General features: G+C 42.4%; 1 protein-coding gene across 6 annotated transcripts in view; it reads right to left on the minus strand.

Moving 5' to 3' along the window:
- LOC134348348 (receptor tyrosine-protein kinase erbB-4-like) overlaps positions 1-21,663 on the minus strand; it is a 1,006,440-nt gene that overhangs the window by 507,766 nt on the left and 477,011 nt on the right. For all 6 annotated transcript variants that reach the window (XM_063051562.1, XM_063051560.1, XM_063051559.1 and 3 more), the window contains exon 3: positions 10,705-10,891. In XM_063051562.1, coding sequence (XP_062907632.1) covers positions 10,705-10,891 — 187 coding nt within the window. The remainder of the gene's footprint in view (positions 1-10,704; positions 10,892-21,663) is intronic.

Raw genomic sequence — 21,663 nt, forward strand, 5'->3', positions numbered from 1 at the left:
TCCATAGTATAAACACCCCAAGTTTCGTCGAAACTCTCTTTACCACACAAGACAATTAAGCATTTGGTAAACCTCTTCTACATCCTTTTCAAAGGCTTTATTTCCTTACTGCAATGAAGTGACCAGAAATACACACAGTACTCTAAAGTGTGGTCTAACTAAAGTTTTGTATAACAGCAACGTGACTTTCTTGGATGCTCTGCTTTGAGAGAAAAACTTGCTTTGTTCTGCCGTGGGTCAGTCTCCCACATTGCGACAGCTTCCACTGCAAGGTAGCACATATTAAGGCCTCTGTCTTTATTGTAGAGCTCAGTGACCCTTTGTTCTTCATCATTAGTTGAGCAGTTCATATTTCATAGTTCTGGCAGTTGACCCTACAAGATAATTTTCTCCTCTGAATGATTACCTTAATTAAAATGTCATGCTGACATTTTTCCTCCAAACCGAATATGGCAGTGTTACTCGCATAGTTGGGTTTGCAATAATAATTTAAAAAGCAACATCTAGAAGTACAGCAGTTTGAAAAACTCACTGTATACTTTCCAGATGTTCGTTTGCATACACTTCAACTTTCTCCAAAGCTTCTACACGAATCTAGCTACCGAACAAATAACGGAAAGGCTTTATTTATTCAACACCATCGGATATGCTGCACAGGTTTACAGGTAATGAGGAACTTCTTTAAACATTGTTCACTGTTGGAAATAGAGCAGCTAGTTTGTTCGCAGAAAAACTTCTGTAATTTGGTACTGATGCGGTCTTTGTGACAACACTGAGACATCAATGTTGACCAGGACAATAAAGAGAAATTGCTGGCACAGGTAGGGTAGATAGTTGGAATCTTATTCCCAGGGTAGGAATGTCAAGTACTAGACAACATACATACAAGGTGAGAGAAGGAAAGTTTGAAGGATATCGAGAAATGGAGGGCTATGTAGCAGGGAAGAATTATATTGATCTTAGAGTAGGTTAAAAGTTTGGCACAACATCAGGGTCTGAAGGGTCCATACTGTGTTGTGTGTTCTATTTTCTGTTCTATGAGATGTACAAGGTGAGCATTTTACACAAACTTGAGATGGGCCACCAGTGGTAGTTGTGTAAGCGGATACAGTGTGGTATTTATTAGATAAACACATGAATATGAAGGGAATGGACACATATAGCAGAAGGGATTTAGTTTAATTCAGACATTTTGGTTCAACGGACCTCTTCCTATGCTGTGCAGTTCTGATTTCATCATACTCTTCTTTTAGATCTGTTCCAGAAGACCCTATTCAAAAGGCTGTATCTCCAACAGCATGTATTCTCCCAGTAAAGTGCGGGGATATTGGGCTAGACTGGTGTTTGTGTCTGGAGCTTTGATACAGACACATTCCCAATGAACTGAGTAAATTTCTTTCCAGTGATGAATACTGTAAGTAGTGGCATTGCTTAGCTTCTGAGAAAGACCTCTTTATTAATCAGGATTTCTCTTGGATGGTAGGTATGTTTTCGAATGACTCATAGGTCAGGATCATTCTGTTCCTTTTTGCAATGCAACATTCATAATGCCTCTTTAAAGGTTACCATTTACGACTGATTGTTGAAGACAAATCCTATTGAATTTTAGCCATAAGTGTTCAGTGATCACGACCTGTATCACCAAGAAATAAGTTGGCTCGTGGCGCAATGGCATCAACGTCGGACTCCGGAGTGAAGGCTCCCGAGTTTGAATCCAAGTCGGGCCACCCCCAGAGCGCGCTTTCCATCTGTGCCGGGTTGAACGTCAAGCGAGCCACTCCGCCTCGTTAAAAAAAAGGGTCAAGTCAGGAACGTTCATGTCGTGACCCAGTCAATCCGAAAGGAGACCAATCCTGACACCACGCGCCAGACAAGAATGGCTGACTGTCTGGTGTGATACGCAAAAAAACCAAGAAACACAAGAGCAGGCGAGAGGGGTAAAGGTTAAAAGAGGGTAAGGTTTCTACACAGATCTGGAATGGGCTGCCAGTGGGAGTGGTGAAAGCAGATACAGTGGTATCATCTTTGGACATGAATAATCAGAAGCCATTCTGGCTTCTTCCCCCTTCTTTTCCAGTCCTGATGAAGGGCCTTGGCCCAAAATGTCGACTGTTTATTCCTCTCCATAGATACTGCCTGACTTGCTGAGTTCCTCCAGCATTTTGTGTGTGTTGCTCTGGATTTCCAATATCTGCAGAGACTCTTGTGTTTGCAAGAGTATGCTGGGAATGGAGAGTTACGGATTATGTACAGGCAGCAGGTACATGGAAACACCACCGCTGCAGATTCCCTTCCCAACGCCACCATACACCCTCCCGATTTGGAAGTACGTCACTGGTCATTCATTATTTTTGCTCATTATTTTGGGTCTAAATCCTAGAACACCCTCCCTAACAGCCCTGAACAAGTATCTTCAGAATATCTTCATTAGAAACACTGTAGTCACTCAAGGCATCCCACCTTCTCATGGGTGTAACATTCAGTTATATTGGCTCGTGTATGTCTAGGGGAAATCCAGCCCAGCACCCGCCTCAACACTCCCCACAGGGTCGGTTGCCGCCCGAATCAATCACCAACATCAATCATCAGCCAGCACGCCCAGTGAATTTTAACAAATACACTTTATAGATATTACTAATTCTATGACATTAATATACATTTGATACAGAGAGGGAAATAATGAAAGAAAAAGGCGCCAACACTTATCAAAGTCCAAGTTCTTCACGTGCTACCGTTGGAGCTCAATTCGACTTCAGACGACCACCCGAATTCCGTCGACTCAGGGCTCGGGACCACCCTTAGTGATCGACCGGAGCCTCTCCGCACGTCCGCGGTCTTCCTCGTCTCTCCTCCGACTCCCCGCCAAAACTCAGTCCACAGTCATATCATACAGCATGGCATCCAAAAACAAAATGATACATAACCACCCATTGGCTAATAGAACCCTGTTATCTCATTTTAAAGTAAAACAAACTGTTAGCGCAAACTCTCTTCAGCGTTAAAGCACAACAAAGCCGCATTCCCCAGATTAACATAACAAAGTCGCCATTTTAAATGTAACAAAAGAAAGACCCCGTACACGGGCAATTAGGGCCAGATACACCCAGTTTTGAAAATTCTGTAATCTATAATAAGAAGAATGGGACATCCAATAGTGTCCTTCTGAGTTCCTGTCGGAATGCAGGATACAACTGAAGGGAGTAATTATTGTGGCATTCATTCATTTGGTGCAGACTCTGTACTTGATTTCAAGTTTCTGCTCCCGCTTGTCTTATTGAAGCTTCACCAACTGGGCAAGTATGGTCACTGTCTCTCCTGAATGACATATCCTTGGGGATAATTGCAGGGGTTGGCCAGAGTTCCACAGCCCCAGCTTGCAACCGGCTGAAACCATGGTGAGCATGCTGTCACTCCCTTCTCAAGCCTGATGTCTGCTGGGGACAGAGAGTGGGGAGACCTGCCTGTGGTGCCACGTGTAACTGCAGCTCTGACAGCGGAGAAATGAGAAGCATGCCCATAACTCTAAACACAATGTCACACCAGAGAGAAAAGCCAATAATGGAATCGATAATGAAAGCTCACAATATTGCTCAGGACCAATCCTGCATTCTCCCAAAGTCTCTCCAACTTGAAATATTAATTCTGTTTCTTTTCCCACAAGTGCAGCTTGACCTGCTGAGTATTTCAGCATTTTCTGTTTTTGTTTTAGATTTCTAGCATCTGCAGTTATTTTTTATAGATTTTTACCTGTTATTCTTTTACCTTCTCAGCATAACCTGTTGGGGTTTTGTTCTACTAGGCAGCTTTGCATATTCTGCAGATGATGCTTCTCACTCTGAGTAAACATGGTGTGCAAGTTCTAATTTTATCATCTACCAATTTCCATTTTCTAAACTTGGCTTTCTGTGAAATTGGGTTGCCTGAACCACAAAACTAACAAATAAATGCTTGTAGTAACCCAAACCTGCCACAAAATGACTCAGATGAGTCAAGGCTCTTGTTTTCAACAATAATGCCACTGTGTATACAATGTGTCCTCCTCCACGCTCTGGGAGTAAATGACTGAACGCTCAGTAAACACTCATCTCACTGAAGCATTAGAAGGTGTTTTTTTCTTCAATGAGTTCCTCATTTATGTAGTGGGTAGTGTCTGGATCATGAACCATTTTGACATCAATCAGCTCTTTGATTCAGATCTCTTGTGCCTCTTCACTCCTGTTGGGATGAAATTACTTCCCTTCCTGTTCACTGGGAGATTGCTGTGTTGAATCTCATGCCCTTGCACCTAATTCTCCCAAAAGAGAAGGGGGAGGCGGCAGATCGGAGGTGATGTAAGACATTGGGAATGCCTCCTTCTTTGAAGCTATTTTTTTCCAAACTCAATACCTCTCAGCTGTCTGACGATCTGTTCTGTTAATCATTGGTGAAATACCGCACACAGTTCTAGTCACCATGTTACAGATACATTTCATGAAGCAGATCACAAACCAGAGGGAAGGGACAAACTAATAGGTGGAACAATTAGGGAGGAGACGAGGAAAGGTATTTCTAACTGGAATAATGTGGGGGTCTGGGCCTCACTGCCTGCAAGTTTAGTGGAGGCAAAATCTCCCTTTAGAATTAAACAACAGAGACACACAAGGCTGCTGGTGCTGAAATTTGGAGCAACATACCTAAAGCTGGAGGAACATGGGCAGAAGATGCTTCAGTTCAAGACCCTTCAGCTGGACTCAATGCTACTCGAAGAGTGAGATGGGAAGGGCTATGGAGCCAGTATTGGAAGGTGGGAATAAGGTGGTTAGCTCTCTCTTCTCCAGCCAATGCATCCTGCAGAATTCTCGGGCATTTAAGACATTTTCTGTCTGAGCCAGCAGTTGCAGCAAAGTAAAGCTGAACATCTTTTATTTCCTCGTTGATCTCCCAGTGGGGAGGAGTGGAGCTGATACCAGGACTCCCTCCCTCTGAGTTATAGAGCTGTCACTGAGACACCCGAGTTATCCGCATCTTCAAGGTGCTACACCTACACACATGCACGGCTGCTTCTGAATTTCCCCTCTCAGCAGTCAGTCCAACTCTTTTTCTAATATTAATTTTTTTATAAGTTTTACAAAGCAACAACAAAAAAAAGTAAAAGAAAGTTTTATACAGTGAAAAACAAACATATCAAAGTGTACAGTTCATAACAGTTAAGGAAAAGCACTAATAGTAGAATCGTATAAAGTTAGTTACCACTCCACCCTCCCACTACCCAACTCCGAGCCAACCTTACCATATATAAAAAAGTTGAACAGAACTTTTATCACCATAGAGCTGTATTTATAAAAAGGAGGTATATTGCCTACTACCTGAACTATAATATGTTCACACATCAAAAAAAAACCATGTCTTAACCGAAAGAAGCTGGAAGTAAGGAATTTAAATGCAAAAGAAAAAAAAAGGATGGATAAACCCTTAATCTAAACGGGAATTATGAAAATATTCAACAAAAGGTCCCCACACCTTTTGGAACCTTATATCCGAATTAAGAAGTGAAGAATGAATCTTTTCCGGGACTAAGCAGGACATAATGCCTGTGAGCCATTGAGCATGAGTGGGTGGGGCAACATCTCTCCACTGCACGTCTGGCCAAAAGGGAGGCATAGGATTCAGTCCAACTCTAATCTTGCCTCCCTTGCCTCAGAATCCTGACAGCAAGAGTTAAAATTCATCTGTGTTTGTCGCAGGATCGGTTAAATAACTTCAAGCATATGTATCTGAGCAAATCTTATTAGTCAAGTGCCCTTAAAATTTAACCCCATCGCTCCCCATCCTTCTGCAGATAATTTTGCCTCTGGTCACCAGTGCTAAATGTCTGCAGCTGTCACCTGCACACTTGGTTCCAGTGGAGTCAATGGAACAGATACGCAGTGGTGAGTGTGTACTTCCTCACCTATTCAGGACTAATGAGCAAAGGCAAGTTTCACTCCTGCAAGGTCATGCCTTGAACCTATGCTGTCAACACACCATGTGCAAGTGCGTTATTACATTCTCATGTGGCCGCATACTTTTTTTGCCGTAAACACTAACCCATTTTTCAAGTTCAAAGTTCAAAGTAAATTTAGTATTAAAGTATGTATACTGTATGTCACTAAATATTACCCTGAGATTCATTTTCTTGCAAGTATTCACAGTAGAATAAAGAAAAACAAGAATTGGATTTAAATACATGGGAATAAAGAGTAAAATTGCAGTATAGCAAGAACTTTTCCAGAGTTTGAGAGCATTTGGGATACGTTTTTTCCACAATGCCAAGGTCTCTGTACTTGCCCTTATATGAGTGAGCGTTACAAGTGTCAAAGCAGGGCTTGTTAGCTCTCTGTCTCCTGACCTCATTCACTTCGGTTATAGGCGATCTGTGCCATTCCCATCGCATGAGTCCATATCTTATAGTTATAGAGTCACACGGCATGGAAACAAGCCTTTCAGTTTGTCAGATTCATTGAGCAACCCATTTACAATAACCCTACTTTAATCCCATTTAATTCTTCTCACATTCCCATCAATTCCCCGAATTCTGCCACTTAACCTACACAACATGGGAGGAATTTATGATGGTCAATTAACCGACCAATCTACACTGCTTTGAGATGTTGGAGAAACTGGAGCACACAAAGAGAACCCACATATTCACTGGGTGAACGTGCAAACTCCACACAAACAGTATCTGAGGTCAGGATTGAACCCAGCTGTGAAGCAACAGTTGTACTTGTTAAGCTGTTGTACTGCCTGCTATAACCTCCTAAAACCCAGAGCAGGGGAACTGTTCAAAACTCATCAACCTACATGTGAAATGATTAAAGCATCTATCCTGGGCCCAATACTGATGCAATCACAAAGAAGGCAAACCAGAGGCTCTACCTTGCAAGGAGATCGAGGGGGTTCAGTACGTCACCAATGACTCCTACCAATTAATATAGATGTACAGTGGAGAGATTTCAAACTGGTTACATCACAGCCTGATGTGGAGGTTGCAATGCACAGGATCACAAGAGGCTGTAGAGGGTTGTAGACTTAGCCACCTCCATCCATCATGGGCACAATGCTCCCCAACAAGGAAAATGCCACCAAAAGGTGGTAATTCAAGAAGACAGCATCCATCAGACTTGTACATGTTCATAAAGCTTGTTATTCCACCAAAATTCATGTACTGACAGCCTTGAATCAATTCTTGGAAAGTATATTTGTATTCATTACAAAAGCACTAAGATTGGTTTACTTACATTGCTGAATCATCTGCGACTCGAGGTTTAGTCAGCTGCTACCCTTACTATAACTGGATCACAACCTCAGGAAGCCCCCTCATCTACATGCCATATACATGGGTAGTGTAAGGATGTGTAAATGAGGGGCTTCCTGACCACATTGGAACTACCCAGCTGTTGTACTAAATGTCTTTGGGCCTGCGGTCACCACCGTCAGAGTGCGAAAATTTCCTGCTGATACAGTGGCTAAATGCATCTAAATGTAGATAAATGGAGCCAAGCTGTTGTACAGGACGTGGCTCAGAAATTGACCTAAAGTGCTGGATGCCAGCATACCATGGGAGAACCCAGGAGGGAAGAGAGAGGGAGACGGAGGGGGAGGAGGGTATATATAGAGATAGGGATAGAGTTAGAGTTAGAGTTAGAGATAGAGATCGAGAGAGAGAGAGAGAGAGAGAGAGAGAGAGAGAGATCCGATGAAAAGAAAAGAAAAGCTCAATTCCATTGAGGGTTGTGTTTGACCTGGAGTTCACGGTAATTCAGGAAGGATAACTTTCGAACATCAATACTTACAGCAAACAACAGGTACTGATTCCAGAAAGGAGAAGGGAAAGAAGTGAAGTCTGTTAGTCAGGCTACCATTTTTGGGGAGGGAGGGTGAACTTTATTTTTAGATCAAAGAATAGCAGTGTAATTACTGTTAATTATTGAAAGTAGGATTTTACTTTAAAATGGTACCTCTTAATCACCAGGAGTGCTGCAGTCAGGAAGGGTGGGCTGGGAAGTCACCATGATTTCAATGGATTGTCAGTGGATTATCTCCCAGGATAGTCATGAGTATACCTACATGAGGTTTGGTCATAGCAGGGGGTATCGAGAGAAAGGGAAGGGTATCTCGGTGACAATTGTTAATACAGTTACCATAATCTCTCAGCCTGAAGCAATGGTACGTCAATGTGGAATAAAGAGTTCTGGTGTGTTTTGTCAATTACTGAAAATTCTGCCTTGCAGTTGTAATTAAATTACTGGCCAATTATGAAAAGGAAGGAATACAAGCCTAAACAACAGGAATTCTGCAGATGCTGGAAATTCAAGCAACATACATCAAAGTTGCTGGTGAACGCAGCAGGCCAAGCAGCATCTATAGGAAGAGGTGCAGTCGACGTTTCAGGCCGAGACCCTTCGTCAGGACTAGTCCTGACGAAGGGTCTCGGCCTGAAACGTCGACTGCATCTTTTCCTATAGATGCTGCTTGGCCTGCTGCGTTCACCAGCAACTTTGATGTATGTTGCAGGAATACAAGCCTGCTGCTTTGATAAGGTTTGGATATGGAGCAAATTCTCTGTCAACGGGAGACACTGAAATACACAGCATTGTGTGGAGCCCACCTTTGATCTGGTGACTCTGATGACCCCTTTTTACAATCTCGCCTGACAGTGTAAACAGTCAAACATAAAAAAAACCTTAAAGGGTTTTACGTGTTGAATGTGGAGCTGATATTTCCCCGAACTGGGATGTCTAGGAAAAGGTATCACAGCCTCAAAAGAAGGCCTTGGCCATTCAGCTCAGGGATATGGAGAAAGATGGTGAGCAGCTGGAATTCTCTATCCAACGTGGCTGTGGAATCACAATCACTGAGCAAGTTCAAGGTAGCAGTCAATAGATTTCTGGATATCAAGGAGCTTTGCGATGATTGTGTGAAGTGGCATACAGGCTATGATCTTACAGAGGGTGAAGGGTCAAATTGCCTACTCCTGGTTCTATTTCTTACGTCTTATGCATTTATGTTTCTCCTTATTTAGTTTACCACAAATAATCATGGTCTTGAAAGCATTTGAACCATTTTTTATGATGTTGCTTACTTTGTAAATATAGTACATTCCAGTTAATTGGAACACATCGGGATCAGTACAATTAAGCACTGCCCCAATTCCCCAAACATTCATGGAAATAGTTAAAAAGGTATAAAAAAAACCCAGCTATTGTTTATCTGAGTAACAAATTAATCATTTAAATGAAATATAGAACAAATTAGAACACTACCGATGCCACTGGTGGTTATCCAACAGGAAATCTGTGCGGGAGTGTATTTAAAGTGGAAAAGCCATTGCACTGAGGTAGTTCCACTCTCTTGACCTCAACAGTCCAGGATCAGTGACATGAGTAGATGTCACAACTGGGGTCTTCCTTGGTTGCTTCTGTGTCCTGTCATGCCCCTTGCTCTCCACGAGGCACTGCAGAGCTGCCTTCCTTACCGTTGGATCTCAATGTAGATCTCATCCTCCCAGACTGCCGAAGCTGACTTTGCATGCTGGGACAGGTGTATCCCTATCTAACCTGGGGTATGAGGGCCACCAGCCACCCTCACTTGGTTTTAGCCTGCATATCGAAGTGGGGTGTGGACGCTGGTGCATGCAAACAGATACCTGGAGCCACAAGTGAGAGCTGAGTGTCAGGTGGGGATCAAGGGTGACATTCAAGATGATTGTCAACACCTGCAAATTTTGTAGTTCCTGACTTGTTGAAGCAATGAAATCATTTCATTTTCTCTCCCAGCCATTTCTGGCATTTCCAATCCTGAATGCTTGCAACCGAAGTGAGCAAAACAGTTCTGAATTGACTTACTGATTATTTCTTGTTAATTATCGGTGACAAGAATCTCTGCTTTTGGAACACAAACAGACATCACTGATGTTACTTAAAAGCTGTTCACTCTAAGGATAGTGTGGTGTCTAACGACCACATAAGCACATGCAACTGATGCAAGTTGGAAACTGTTCGGCAGCAGTCTCCTGCCCCAATTAAGTGGCATAGTATCCCAATAATTGAAGGGAATCCCACCTAATATCTCGATTTTGCTTTTCTTCTTTAAGAGTTGTCCCAAATAAGTGGCTATCCAGATCACTGATGGCCTGATTAACCAGAATCCAATCTGCATGCTTGTATTTATGCAAATTTTATTCCATATCCATACTTTAACCTCTAACTTTGTTTTTATATGATTCTTTATTCTATGCAATTGTTGAACAACCTTGTTTTTGTGGCATGTTGATCACACCCCGCCCAACACAGCACAACAAATTCCAAATACATGTAAATGTAAATGGTGAATGAAGTTGATTCTTGATCCTTTATAGAATCTCCTCTGACCTGACTAACCATCTCCATATGAACGAAGTGTCTCATCCCTAAGCAGCAACCTAGTAAATTGCCTCTGTGCTCTCACCAAATGCTGGTGTATTTCATAAAGTGTAGTGCCTTGACTGCACCTAGCACCGGCTGAATCCTAAGCATCGGTTCATCTATTTTTAGTTGGTTTAAAGTCATTTAAGTTATCTAAAGCCATGCACAGTTTGTACAGCTGGGGTTGAAACGTATATATGACAAGTGAATGAATCAAAGCTGAGTTTTCTTTCAAAATGCAGGGTAATATGAACCTTTCACATCTGTCAGTAGATCCTACCTGTCATGTTTTGTAGGCCCAGCTGCCTCAGTCCAAATGTTCCATCTTTCTTGTAGTTCAGCAGGATAGTTAGCGCGTATCTTTCCTCATACAACTTCGTCCCTCGAATAATTCTCAGATTTTCCAGAGGGAGGTATTCAAACTGGTTCAGGGCAGCCAGAATATATCCAGTGACCTCGCGAATGGACTGAAGATTTAAAGAAAAACACAAGCACACGGTGAGGTTAGAAAACCAGCAAGCAGTGTGAATAGCTTTTGCATACCTTAGCAACAAACAATCTTCTGGAAGAACTCAGCGAGTCAAGCAGCATCATTTGGGGGGAAAGGAACAGCTGATGTTTTGGATCGAAACCCTGTGTCAGGGTTGTGAAGATTGCACTAATGGAGAGTTCAAAAACACTTGCTGAGGATTGTGACCAATTCTGCCTGGGTGTCACCCTCCTGAAAATAGATGGTATAATGGCAGAGCAGACAGTGCTGCTCCAGCAACCTGAGTTCGAGCTTGACCTTGGTGTTGTCGACGTGGAGTTTACACATTCTCCCTGAGTGTTCCAGTTTCCACACACATTCCCAATGATGCACAGGCTGTTACAAAATCATTGATTTACACAACACGTAAACAGGACCTGTGGTGATTGCCGACAAAAGGGCTTTCTTGAGCCAGTCCCACTTCCCTACATCTGGTCCATCCCCCTCTAAACCATTCCTTTCCATGTATTGGTTAATTCAACAGTATTCAACACAGAGCTGAATAGAGTAGTCTGGAGGGAGTTGATAACACAGAGTTTGGAGTGTTTTAGTGAACTGATCTGACTTAACTCCAGCATCAGAGTCCTTTTGCCACCGAAGCATGTGGTCACTGTTGATGGTTTTGCTAGCAACAAAGGAAAGCATGTGTTTTGAGATCCCTATTGCTTCACTTTCAAGGACTGTATAACTAATGTTCTCAGTATTATTGATTTACTATTCATTTACTTATTATTTGCTCAGTTTAACCTCTTTAGCACACTGGATGTTTGTCACTCTTTGTTGTATTAGTTTTTCATAATTCTATTGTATTTCTTTATTTTTCTGTGAATGCCTGCAAGAAAATGAATCTCAAGGTAATATATGGTGACGTATACTGCACATATTTGGACTATGGACCATTTTTCAGTGTTATAGTTTCGTCCATTCTTTCTCATTTATTTTCGTGCAGGGGAGGGGGATGTGGGGGTTGATGTTCTTGTGGCATTTTGTGTGGGGGGAGCGGTCTGGGGTTTGATGTTCTTCTTCATTTTTGTTCTTTTTTTGTGCAGGGAGAGGGGGATTTGGAGGGTTGATGATCATGTTGCTGTTCTTTTTCTCTTGGTTTGGTGGCTATCTGGAAAAGAAGAATCTCAGAGTTGTATACCGCATACTGCATTCATACCTTGATAATAAATGAACCTTTGAACTTTGAACCTTGGAACATACTTTGGTAATAAATTTGCTTCAAACTTTTAATTTTCCCAGTACCCTTTTCTTGTTTGAAAGGAAAATGTAAGCAGTTTATTTGTTTTCTTTTTTATTTCACACAACAATCAAATGGGACTAGCTTGGATGGGCATCTTGTTTGGCATGGACCTGTTGGACAAAAGGGCCTGTTTCCGAACTGTACAACTCTACTTTTAAAAATATTTATTTTTGTCTCTTACATTCTACAACTTAAAACCTGTCCAGACTTGCTGTAGTATATAAAGAATCAAAACTAATCAGTAAACCCCAAGACTTGATCCTCAATACCCCCTTGTGCAATTGGATCCTGGATTTCCTCACTTGCAGACCGCAGTCAGTTCAGATCATCAAAAACATCTCCTCCACAATCTTCATCAGCATAGGAGCACCACAGGGATGTGTATGTAGACCCCTGCTCTACTTCCTTTATACCTATGACTGTGTGGTTAAGTACAGCTCCAACACCATATAAAAGTTTACTGAAGACACCACTGTTGTGGGCTGCTTCTGCTTGGTACTGTGCAAGCACTGCCAGACGGCTGTTATAACGCGCAGTCCGTGTGAACGGCGTGGGAGTTAAATTGTAAAATAAGTTTTATCAAAGGAGGTGATGTAAAATAGGCTGTATCAAAGGAGGTGATGTATCAGCATAAGGGGGGAGACTGAAAACTTGGCTGGGTGGTGTAATAACAACATCTCACTCAATATCAATAAACCCAAAGAACTGATCGTAGACTTCAGAAGAGGGACACCAGAGGTTCATGAGCCAGTACACATAAGAGGATCAGAGGTGGAGAGGGCTAGTACATTTAAATTCCTGGGTGTCACTATCTGTCCTGGACCCATCATATAAATACATTTGCTAAAGGAAGCACAACAGCACCTCTACTTCCTCAGGAGTCTGCAGCAATTTGGTATGTCATCAAACCCTTGGCAAACTTCTATAGATGTGTGGTAGTAAGTGTGCTGACTGGCTGCATTATGGCCTGGTATGGGAACACCAGTGCCTTTGAGGGGAAAATCCTACAAAAAGTAGTGGATTCGACCCCGTATATCACAAGTAAAGCCCTCCCAACCATTGAGCACATCTACATGAAACATTGCCATAGAAAAGCAGCATCCATCATCAAAGATCCTCACCACTCAGGCCAGGCTCTTTTCTCACTGCTGCCATTGGATAGAAGGTGCAGGAGCCTCAGGACTTGCGGCCCAGGTTCAAGAACAGTTTCTATCCCCTCAACCATCAGGCTTTCGAACAAAAGGGGGAAAACTACATTCATTCTATTTCTGGTGTTCCCACAACCGATGGTCTCATTTTAACTACTCTACACCTTGTTATTTCATGCTCTTGTTATTTATTGCTATTTACTTATATTTGCATTTGCACAGTTTGTTGTTCATTGATCAGTTACTATTCTATAGATTTGCTAAGTCTGCCTGCAGGAAAAAAAATCTCAGGGTTGTATATTGTGACATGCATGTACTCTGATAACAAATTTTATTTTGAACTTTGAAAAAAGGAACAGTGCCAATTATAATCCACCTATATGACTGCTCAGAAATGTCCACATTTACACAGTGAGCTAAAGACATTTTACTTCTGAAGGCTGATTATTGTCACACTGCAGGAAAGGCGATAGCCGATTTGTGCACAGCAAGCACTCACTCACAATGATCAGAAACTTATTACTTCACCACGGTGTTAGCCTGTGTTTTGTTGTTTGGGAATGGGATAAGCCCACAGCCTACTGACTTACAGTTTCGAAGGTTACCAACCACAGTTGTACACTGGGATAGAGAAGCAACCGTCTGCTGTGAATCTATGAAGACTCTATGTAAAATTAAATCTCTTTCTCTCCCTTTCATGCACAATTGAGTAATTATGAAAGAACAAAGAAAAATCAGAGCTACTGCCATGCCACTGTTTTCCCAAATAACAACATAAGAAATAAAAACAGAAGTTGGCTCATATCGGATTCTTTTCCTTCTCCTCTGTTTCCCAGATCTCTCGATTCAGTCTGCAAACATCTATTGATCTCTTGACTTGAATAAGCTGATCATTGAAAGCTAAAAAGTTTGTCAGAGTCTTTAAAATGGTGAAAGGTTTAGTCAGAGTAAATAAAGGTAAACTGTTAGCTGCAGCTACAGGGTAGACAGCTTGAGAGCAGAGCCTTAAAATGAAATGCACAAGAACGGAGAGTGCCAGGAGAAAGCACTTCTTTTCGAACCGGAAGGGTTGCTAGGATTTGAAAGTCGCTGATGGTTAGGTAGATGCATGCAGTTTCAATAATAGGCCTTGAAAAAGAGGGAATGAAAGAGTTTTTATAAATGTGTCAAAGGTGATCAGTGGAAGGAGCTGCAAATGCTGAATTTTAGTTTAAACAGTGACACAGTTACTGAACAAAGCGACATACAAATTCAAGTGATGACACTGGGTTCAAAACTTACCAGGACTTGTGTAAGGAATGGAACAAAGTGATCAACTTAAATGCATGAAATAATGGACACGTCTGGACAAAATCCCCTCCAAAAGCTGGAAAACTTAAACCCCTGATGCTGTTATATTATGCTTTAATGCAGAGTGCAATTACGGCCAGGACTGGGTAACAGAGGCATGACATTCTGAAGCATTCTAATACTGGTTTGCAGAGCCCTCCGTGGGAATTAGTTCTATTCCTTGAGCCAGCCCAGTGAGTTTCATGATTGGTTCTATTCCAGTGAATTTCTGCTGAAGTTTTGACAACTTGAAGGTATAACTTTGAGTGATCAGACTAAATGCAGAGGGTTAACTTTACAGCATGTTACCCAGAATATGAAAGACAATTTCAGAAAGATTCAATACAAGTGTGTTTGGCTCCCGTTAACTATTACTGCTGTCCTCAGTGAAAACCACAAAAGATGCAGGTGCTGGAAATCTGAAACAAAAACAGAAAATGATGGAAAGACTCAGCAGGTATTACTCCTGGAGATTAGAGGAAAGTACAGAGAGGATGTCAGAGGTAAGTTCTTTACACAGAAACTGGTGGGTGACAGTAGAGGCTGATACATTAGGGATATTTACACAACTTAGATATATAGAAGATAGGAAAAATGTTGGGCTATTTAGGAGGAAGGGTTAGATTGACCTTAGAAGGAGGTTAAAAAGCAAGCTCAACATGACAGGCTGAAGGGTATGTATTGTGCTGTACTGTACTGTGCACAACAGTATATTCTCTGTTATATCAGAAGCAGAAGCCTGAACACCCACACAACCTTTCAAATAATCTGTTCTGGAACCATATTCATTTCCTCAGTATAGTGACACCACAGCAGTTTTACATTACAATGGACTTTATTTTTTTTTTCATTCTAATTGTGTTTTTTGGTCTATTTTTAATATTTTATGTACAATTTATGTTTTTCCTGTGAATATTATGTTATCTGATGCTATGTGGCTATGATTTTGCTGCAAGGAAGTTTTCATTGGAAATGTGCCTGAATAAACTTGTGCAGATGACCACAAACTCAATGTTGACATCAACTTCTTTGTCTTCAGTTGCAAATGAAGGAGAATGGCCTGTAAAATGCTGGAGTCACACTGGATGTCCTTTCCAGAAACCATCCAGATGCTGAGATAGAGATGAGATCTCGCCGTGCCTGTGCCAATGTTAATGAAACAGGGACATGAGAGCCAGAAATGGGCTTCTACCTGCTTTTCTGCGCTAATAGAGTGCTAACGTTATCCCAGTGCCAAATTAAAGTTGAACGTTGGAGTTCAGTTTATTGTCATCTGCACAAGTACATACATGCACAGGTGCTCCGAAAAACTTGTTTGCAGCGGCATCGCAGGCATATTGCATCATATAAGCAGTATTCACAAGAAAAACATAAATTATACTCTAATTTTACAAGAAGGAACACAATTAGAACAAAGAAAAGTCCATTTTAGTGCAAAGTGTTCATAGCTTTGCTAAACTATAAGATTAGGGTTTTACCAGCTGGTTCAGGAACCAATGGTTGAAGGGAAGTAGCTGTTCTTGAACCTGGTGATATGGAAGGTCAGGTTTCTGTACCTCTTGCCCTATTGTAGCTGCAAGAATTTGACACAACCCGGACGGTGCCAATCTTTGTTGATGGATTTGCTGTTTTGAAGCAATTGCTTGGGCACACAATGGTGGAGAGGGATACACCAGTGATGTACTGGGCTGAATCGGCCACTATGCATTGGAATTGCCCGACCAGACCATGATGCAACCAGTTAGGATAGACTTAGCATTACATCTGTAAAATTTGTTAGAGGAATTGGGATGTTCTTGACGAAGCAAAACCAGGATGTACTCGATTTAACACGTTAAGACAGTTCTGGCCTGTCCTGGTGTTAGAGGATTGTGTGTATGGGAAGATGAGAGGGAGGGAAAGGGTGTGTTTTGTTGGCTGTTGTGTTCTGTGTTGTTCCGCTGAGCACTGTGGACGTGCTCTGCTGGTGCCAAAATGTGCGGCAACACTTGCGGGCTGCCCCCATCACATGCTTTGGTTGTGTTGGTTGTTAATGCAAGTGACACATTTCACTGTACGTTTCGATGTACGTGTGGTAAAATAAATCAATCTGAACCTGAAACAGGTAGTGGCAATGACATCAGCCCACTTTACTACTGAAGGCTGCTGTGAAAACAAGTGGTGGGCCATGACACATATGTTCTAAAGAAGAACCCCTCACGTACTGAGCGGACGGCTCGTACCCCCACTTACAGGTTGCCAGGTCCTCTCCTACCTCCCTGTGAACATGGTAAGTCAAGGGGTTACAGGTCAAGGAACCAGAATGCCACAACGATTCACTTTCACAGAAGCCCTGATTTATACGAAGAACTGCTAGCAATGAGGTTTAATTGAAGTAAATATTCTAGGCCTTAGAATATTTACAAGGGGACAGTTCAACAGACTTATAAAAGCAGGATAGAAGCTATCCTCGAGCCTGGTGGTGTGTACTTTCAGGATTATGGATCTTCCACCTGGAAGATAATCTGATTATCTTCAATTTATGAGGTAGGGGAGGGTTTGTGAGGGATTGGTTCTCTAAATTGAATTTACCCATCCCCTCTCCTAGATACAAAAGCCTGAAAGTGTGCACCACCAGGCTCATGGAGAGCTTCATTCCTGTTTTTATAAGACTATTAAACTGTGCCCTTGTACGATAAGATGGACTCTTGACCTCATAATCTACCTCGTTATGGCCTTGAACCTTATTGTCTTCCTGCACTGCACTGTCTTTGTAACTGTAACACTTTATTCTGCACTCATTGTTTTTCCTTGTGTTACCTCAATGTACTGATGTGATCAAATGATTTGCATGCATGGTATGTTTCAACCCTTCCCCTGGTTGCACCCACCAATATCTGTGTAAAACAACTTGCCTCATACAATACCTTTAAACTTTCCCCTCTCATCTTAAATGCATGCTCCCTAATACTTGACATTTCTACCCGGTGAGAAAAATTTTGACTCTCTACCCTATCTATGACCTCTATAAACATAAACTTCTCAGTCGCTGACACTCCAAAGAAAATAACTCAAGATTGTCCAACTTCTCCTTACAGCTCATAGCCTCTAATCTAGACAGCGTCACAGTGAATCTCTTCTGCACTCTTTCCAAAGCCTCTACATCCATCATGCAATGCAGAAAATCAGACATTATAACCATGATTTCACGGTGAAGAAAGTAGTGTAATGTCGGGACCTTGTAAACCTCGTCTGGCAGTGCGTTCCAGATATCAACCATTCTCTACATAAAAACTTACCCTCAGACCACATTTAAAACTCTTCCCTCAGGTGAAACCCATACCGTCTAGTTTTTGATACACTTATCATGGGAGGGGGTTAGATTTTAACTGCCTACCTTATCAAAAAGCTTTTAGAATCTTATATGCCCACCCCACCATCTTCTGCTTATCGCTCTATACAACAGCTCCCCAACCCTCCCTTCACTTCTTTCTGCTGGCTATCTTCTCTCTGTGTTTCAGTCCAGCTGAAAGGCCGTGACCTGAAACGTTGACTGCCCACTTCCTGTGTCATTTTCTGATGACGGTCAGTACTGAACCAGAAGAACCAACCAAATACTCAGGTCCACATCAGTGTGAAGCCTGTGGTGGCAATGTGACAAAAGAGGAACTCTCCCAGTTCTGACATTGCTCAGTGCCCCTCGCTGTGAACGAACGCACCACTTCTGCCTTCCCCTGACAAAGATGGAGTGCAGGTCTGCTGCTCGTCCATAGCAAAATGATAAATGGTAATCTCCAGACTTTGCACACCTGGAAATGAAGCTGTCACTTACAGTGCTAATATAAGCAACCAGTGTTATTAAACTGAGATGGCATTTTAAAGCTCATCTGTCATTCACTGTGAAATCTGCAAATTGCTCGTCTTCAGCTCAGGGACGACTTCTGTGCATCGACTATAATTGAAATGATTCAAGTGGCTTATGCCAACAAATATGGTAAATAACCAGGGCATTATTTAATGAGAAGCCCACGGTCACTTAAAAATAGAATGTGCAGCAGACTTTGTGTACAACAGGGGAATGGAAAGCAGAAGGCATCCTCTCTTGGCAGCAGTTGGATATTAGCCAATAAAGGCAGGTCAAACAGATTGAAGGGGGTCTTGTAATATTGCAACTCCGGCATGTGGGGGGGGGGATAGAGAGGTGGGGCAAGGCAGGAGTGGAGTACTCATGTTGATGGGGGATTATTTAGTTGCCAACTGCATTAATGGCCAAAGCATGAAACAGTCTTATTCTCAGCACATCCTGTGTCAATCTGAAGACAATATTTGGCTCTTAGACACAATCTAGAGAGTTTGGCATGGTCTCTGGTTATTATTAAGGAATTACTACTGGAGGTGTCTTAGGTGAGGTGTCAAACCAAAGCCCAGATTAGCTTTTTGAGAAGAGATCTTTGAGGAAAGGCCAAGAGCTCTCTCTTGCAACTGGCCCAAAAATCACCCACCAACCAACATTGCTAAAAGTGAGGATTATCTGGTCTTTGGTGTTTCTGACAACTATCCAACAACATAGTGCTTATAAAACACAACTTGGGCTATCAAAAGCCTCAGAACATCCTGAGAGTAAATTATTCAGTAGTGCTGCAACAGTCCTCGCTCAATGTCAGCCAAAGCAAAGAACTGACTATTGACTTGAAATGGAAGGAGGGCAAACATACACCATTGGTGGGTCGGTGGCGGAGACAGTCAGCAGTATTTAATTCCTCGGTGTTACAGGGTTACGTAGCTTTGGCATGTCATTGAACTCTCTACAGAAGTGCTTTTCAAAGTATCCTGACTGGTTGCATCATGGTCAGGTACAGCAATTGGAATGAACGTAAGAAGTTGGAGCTGTGATTCAGCCCAGTATATCACAGCTACATCCCTCCCCATCATCATTAGGAGGTAATATCAATCACCAAAGATCTACACCATCCAGGCTATGCCACCTTCTTGTAGCTATCATCGGGCAGCAGGTACAGAAGCCTGAACAGCCACACCACCAGCTTCAAAATGAGTTACTTCCCTTTGACACTTTGGCTTTTGAATAACCTGCACAAAGCTAATCACTACCTCTGTATAACAACAATACGACCACCTTCACATTACAATGGGCTTTTTATTGTTCCAGTTGTGTTCTTGCTTGTATAATTGTATATAATTCTTGTCTTTAACTCAGGTCTTTCTTGTGAATCTTGTGTACCTATGATGCTGCTACAAGTAAATTTTTCATTGCACCTATGCATACATTTTCTTATGCTTATGACGATGAACTTGACTTTGGCATTTGACTGCAAACACTTCAAGTGCTGAGTAGTTCAGGAGAGCCATTTCCATTATCAGTAGGATTGGACCCAGGGGAATGACATTGTCACATAGGCAAGAAGTGAAGTTGGATTGCTTGTAACTAATGAATTATTCAGATTTGCACTGGAACACCTTGTAATAATCATCAGAAGGGAATTTTAAAAGGAAAACATCTGCAGGGCTCCATGGAAAGAAAACGGGAGTAGAACTTTGTGCAGATAATGGTGAGATACAGCCTCTGTAAAGCCATCAGGGATGCTAAAACATAACATAGGTCCAAAATTCCAGACCGGGGTCAGTTGTGGCAGGGTTTATACATGATAATGAGCTACAGAACAAAGTCAGGCAGCATCGTCGACAGCTGCACATCCCTTTCTGATGAGCACTCTAAGTACATTTTGAAGAGAAGGGATTTGGAATGCAATGAGCCATCCTGACAGTCCTCAATGTACCTATATCCACAGTCGTCGCTGGATGTAAGAACAGTGTTCTGGAAAGCGACTGGCTCAGACAGCGTTCATTTATCGTGTGTCCTTAGATTCTGGTCAGTTCAGCTGGTGGGGGCAGTTGCAGGCATTTTTAACCTCTCTGCTTCAATATGAGATTCCCACTTGCTTGGGAAGATGTACCTAGAGGCTGTGGAAGTGAGCGAGGTCCTCAATGAATACTTCTCTTCGGTATTTACCAATGAGAGGGAACTTGATGATGGTGAGGACAATATGAGTGAGGTTGATGTTCTGGAGCATGTTGATATTAAGGGAGAGGAGGTGTTGGAGTTATTAAAATACATTAGGATGGATAAGTCCCCGGGGCCTGACGGAATATTCCCCAGGCTGCTCTATGAGGTGAGGGAAGAGATTGCTGAGCCTCTGGCTAGGATCTTTTTGTGTTCGTTGCCCACGGGAATGGTACTGGAGGATTGGAGGGAGGTGAATGTTGTCCCCTTGTTCAAAAAAGGCAGTAGGGATAGTCCGGATAATTATAGACCAGTGAGCCTTACGTCTGTGGTGGGAAAGCTGCTGGAAAAGATTCTTAGAGATAGGATCTGTGGACATTTAGAGAATTATGGTCTGACCAGGGACAGTCAGCATGGCTTTGTGAAGGGCAGATCACGTCTAACAAGCCTGATAGAGTTATTTGAGGAGGTGACCAGGCACATAGATGAGGGTAGTGCAGTGGATGTGATCTACATGGATTTTAGTAAGGAATTTGACAAGATTCCACACGGTAGGCTTATTCAGAAAGTCAGAAGGCATGGGATCCAGGGAAGTTTCACCAGGTGGATTCAGAATTGGCTTGCCTGCAGAAGGCAGAGGGTCGTGGTGGAGGGAGTACATTCGGATTGAAGTGTTGTGACTAGTGGTGTCCCACAAGGATCGGTTCTGGGACCTCTACTTTTCGTGATTTTTATTAACGACCTGGATGTGGGGGTAGAAGGGTGGGTTGGCAAGTTTGCAGACGACACAAAGGTTGGTGGTGTTGTGGATAGTGTAGAGGATTGTCGAAGGTTGCAGAGAGACATTGATAGGATGCAGAAGTGGGCTGAGAAGTGGCAGATGGAGTTCAACCTGGAGAAGTGTGAGGTGGTACACTTTGGAAGAACAAACTCCAAGGCAGAGTACAAAGTCAATGGCAGGATACTTGGTAGTGTGGAGGAGCAGAGGG

The sequence above is a fragment of the Mobula hypostoma genome, chromosome 6 (assembly GCF_963921235.1).
Source record: "Mobula hypostoma chromosome 6, sMobHyp1.1, whole genome shotgun sequence".
NCBI lineage: Eukaryota > Metazoa > Chordata > Chondrichthyes > Myliobatiformes > Myliobatidae > Mobula > Mobula hypostoma.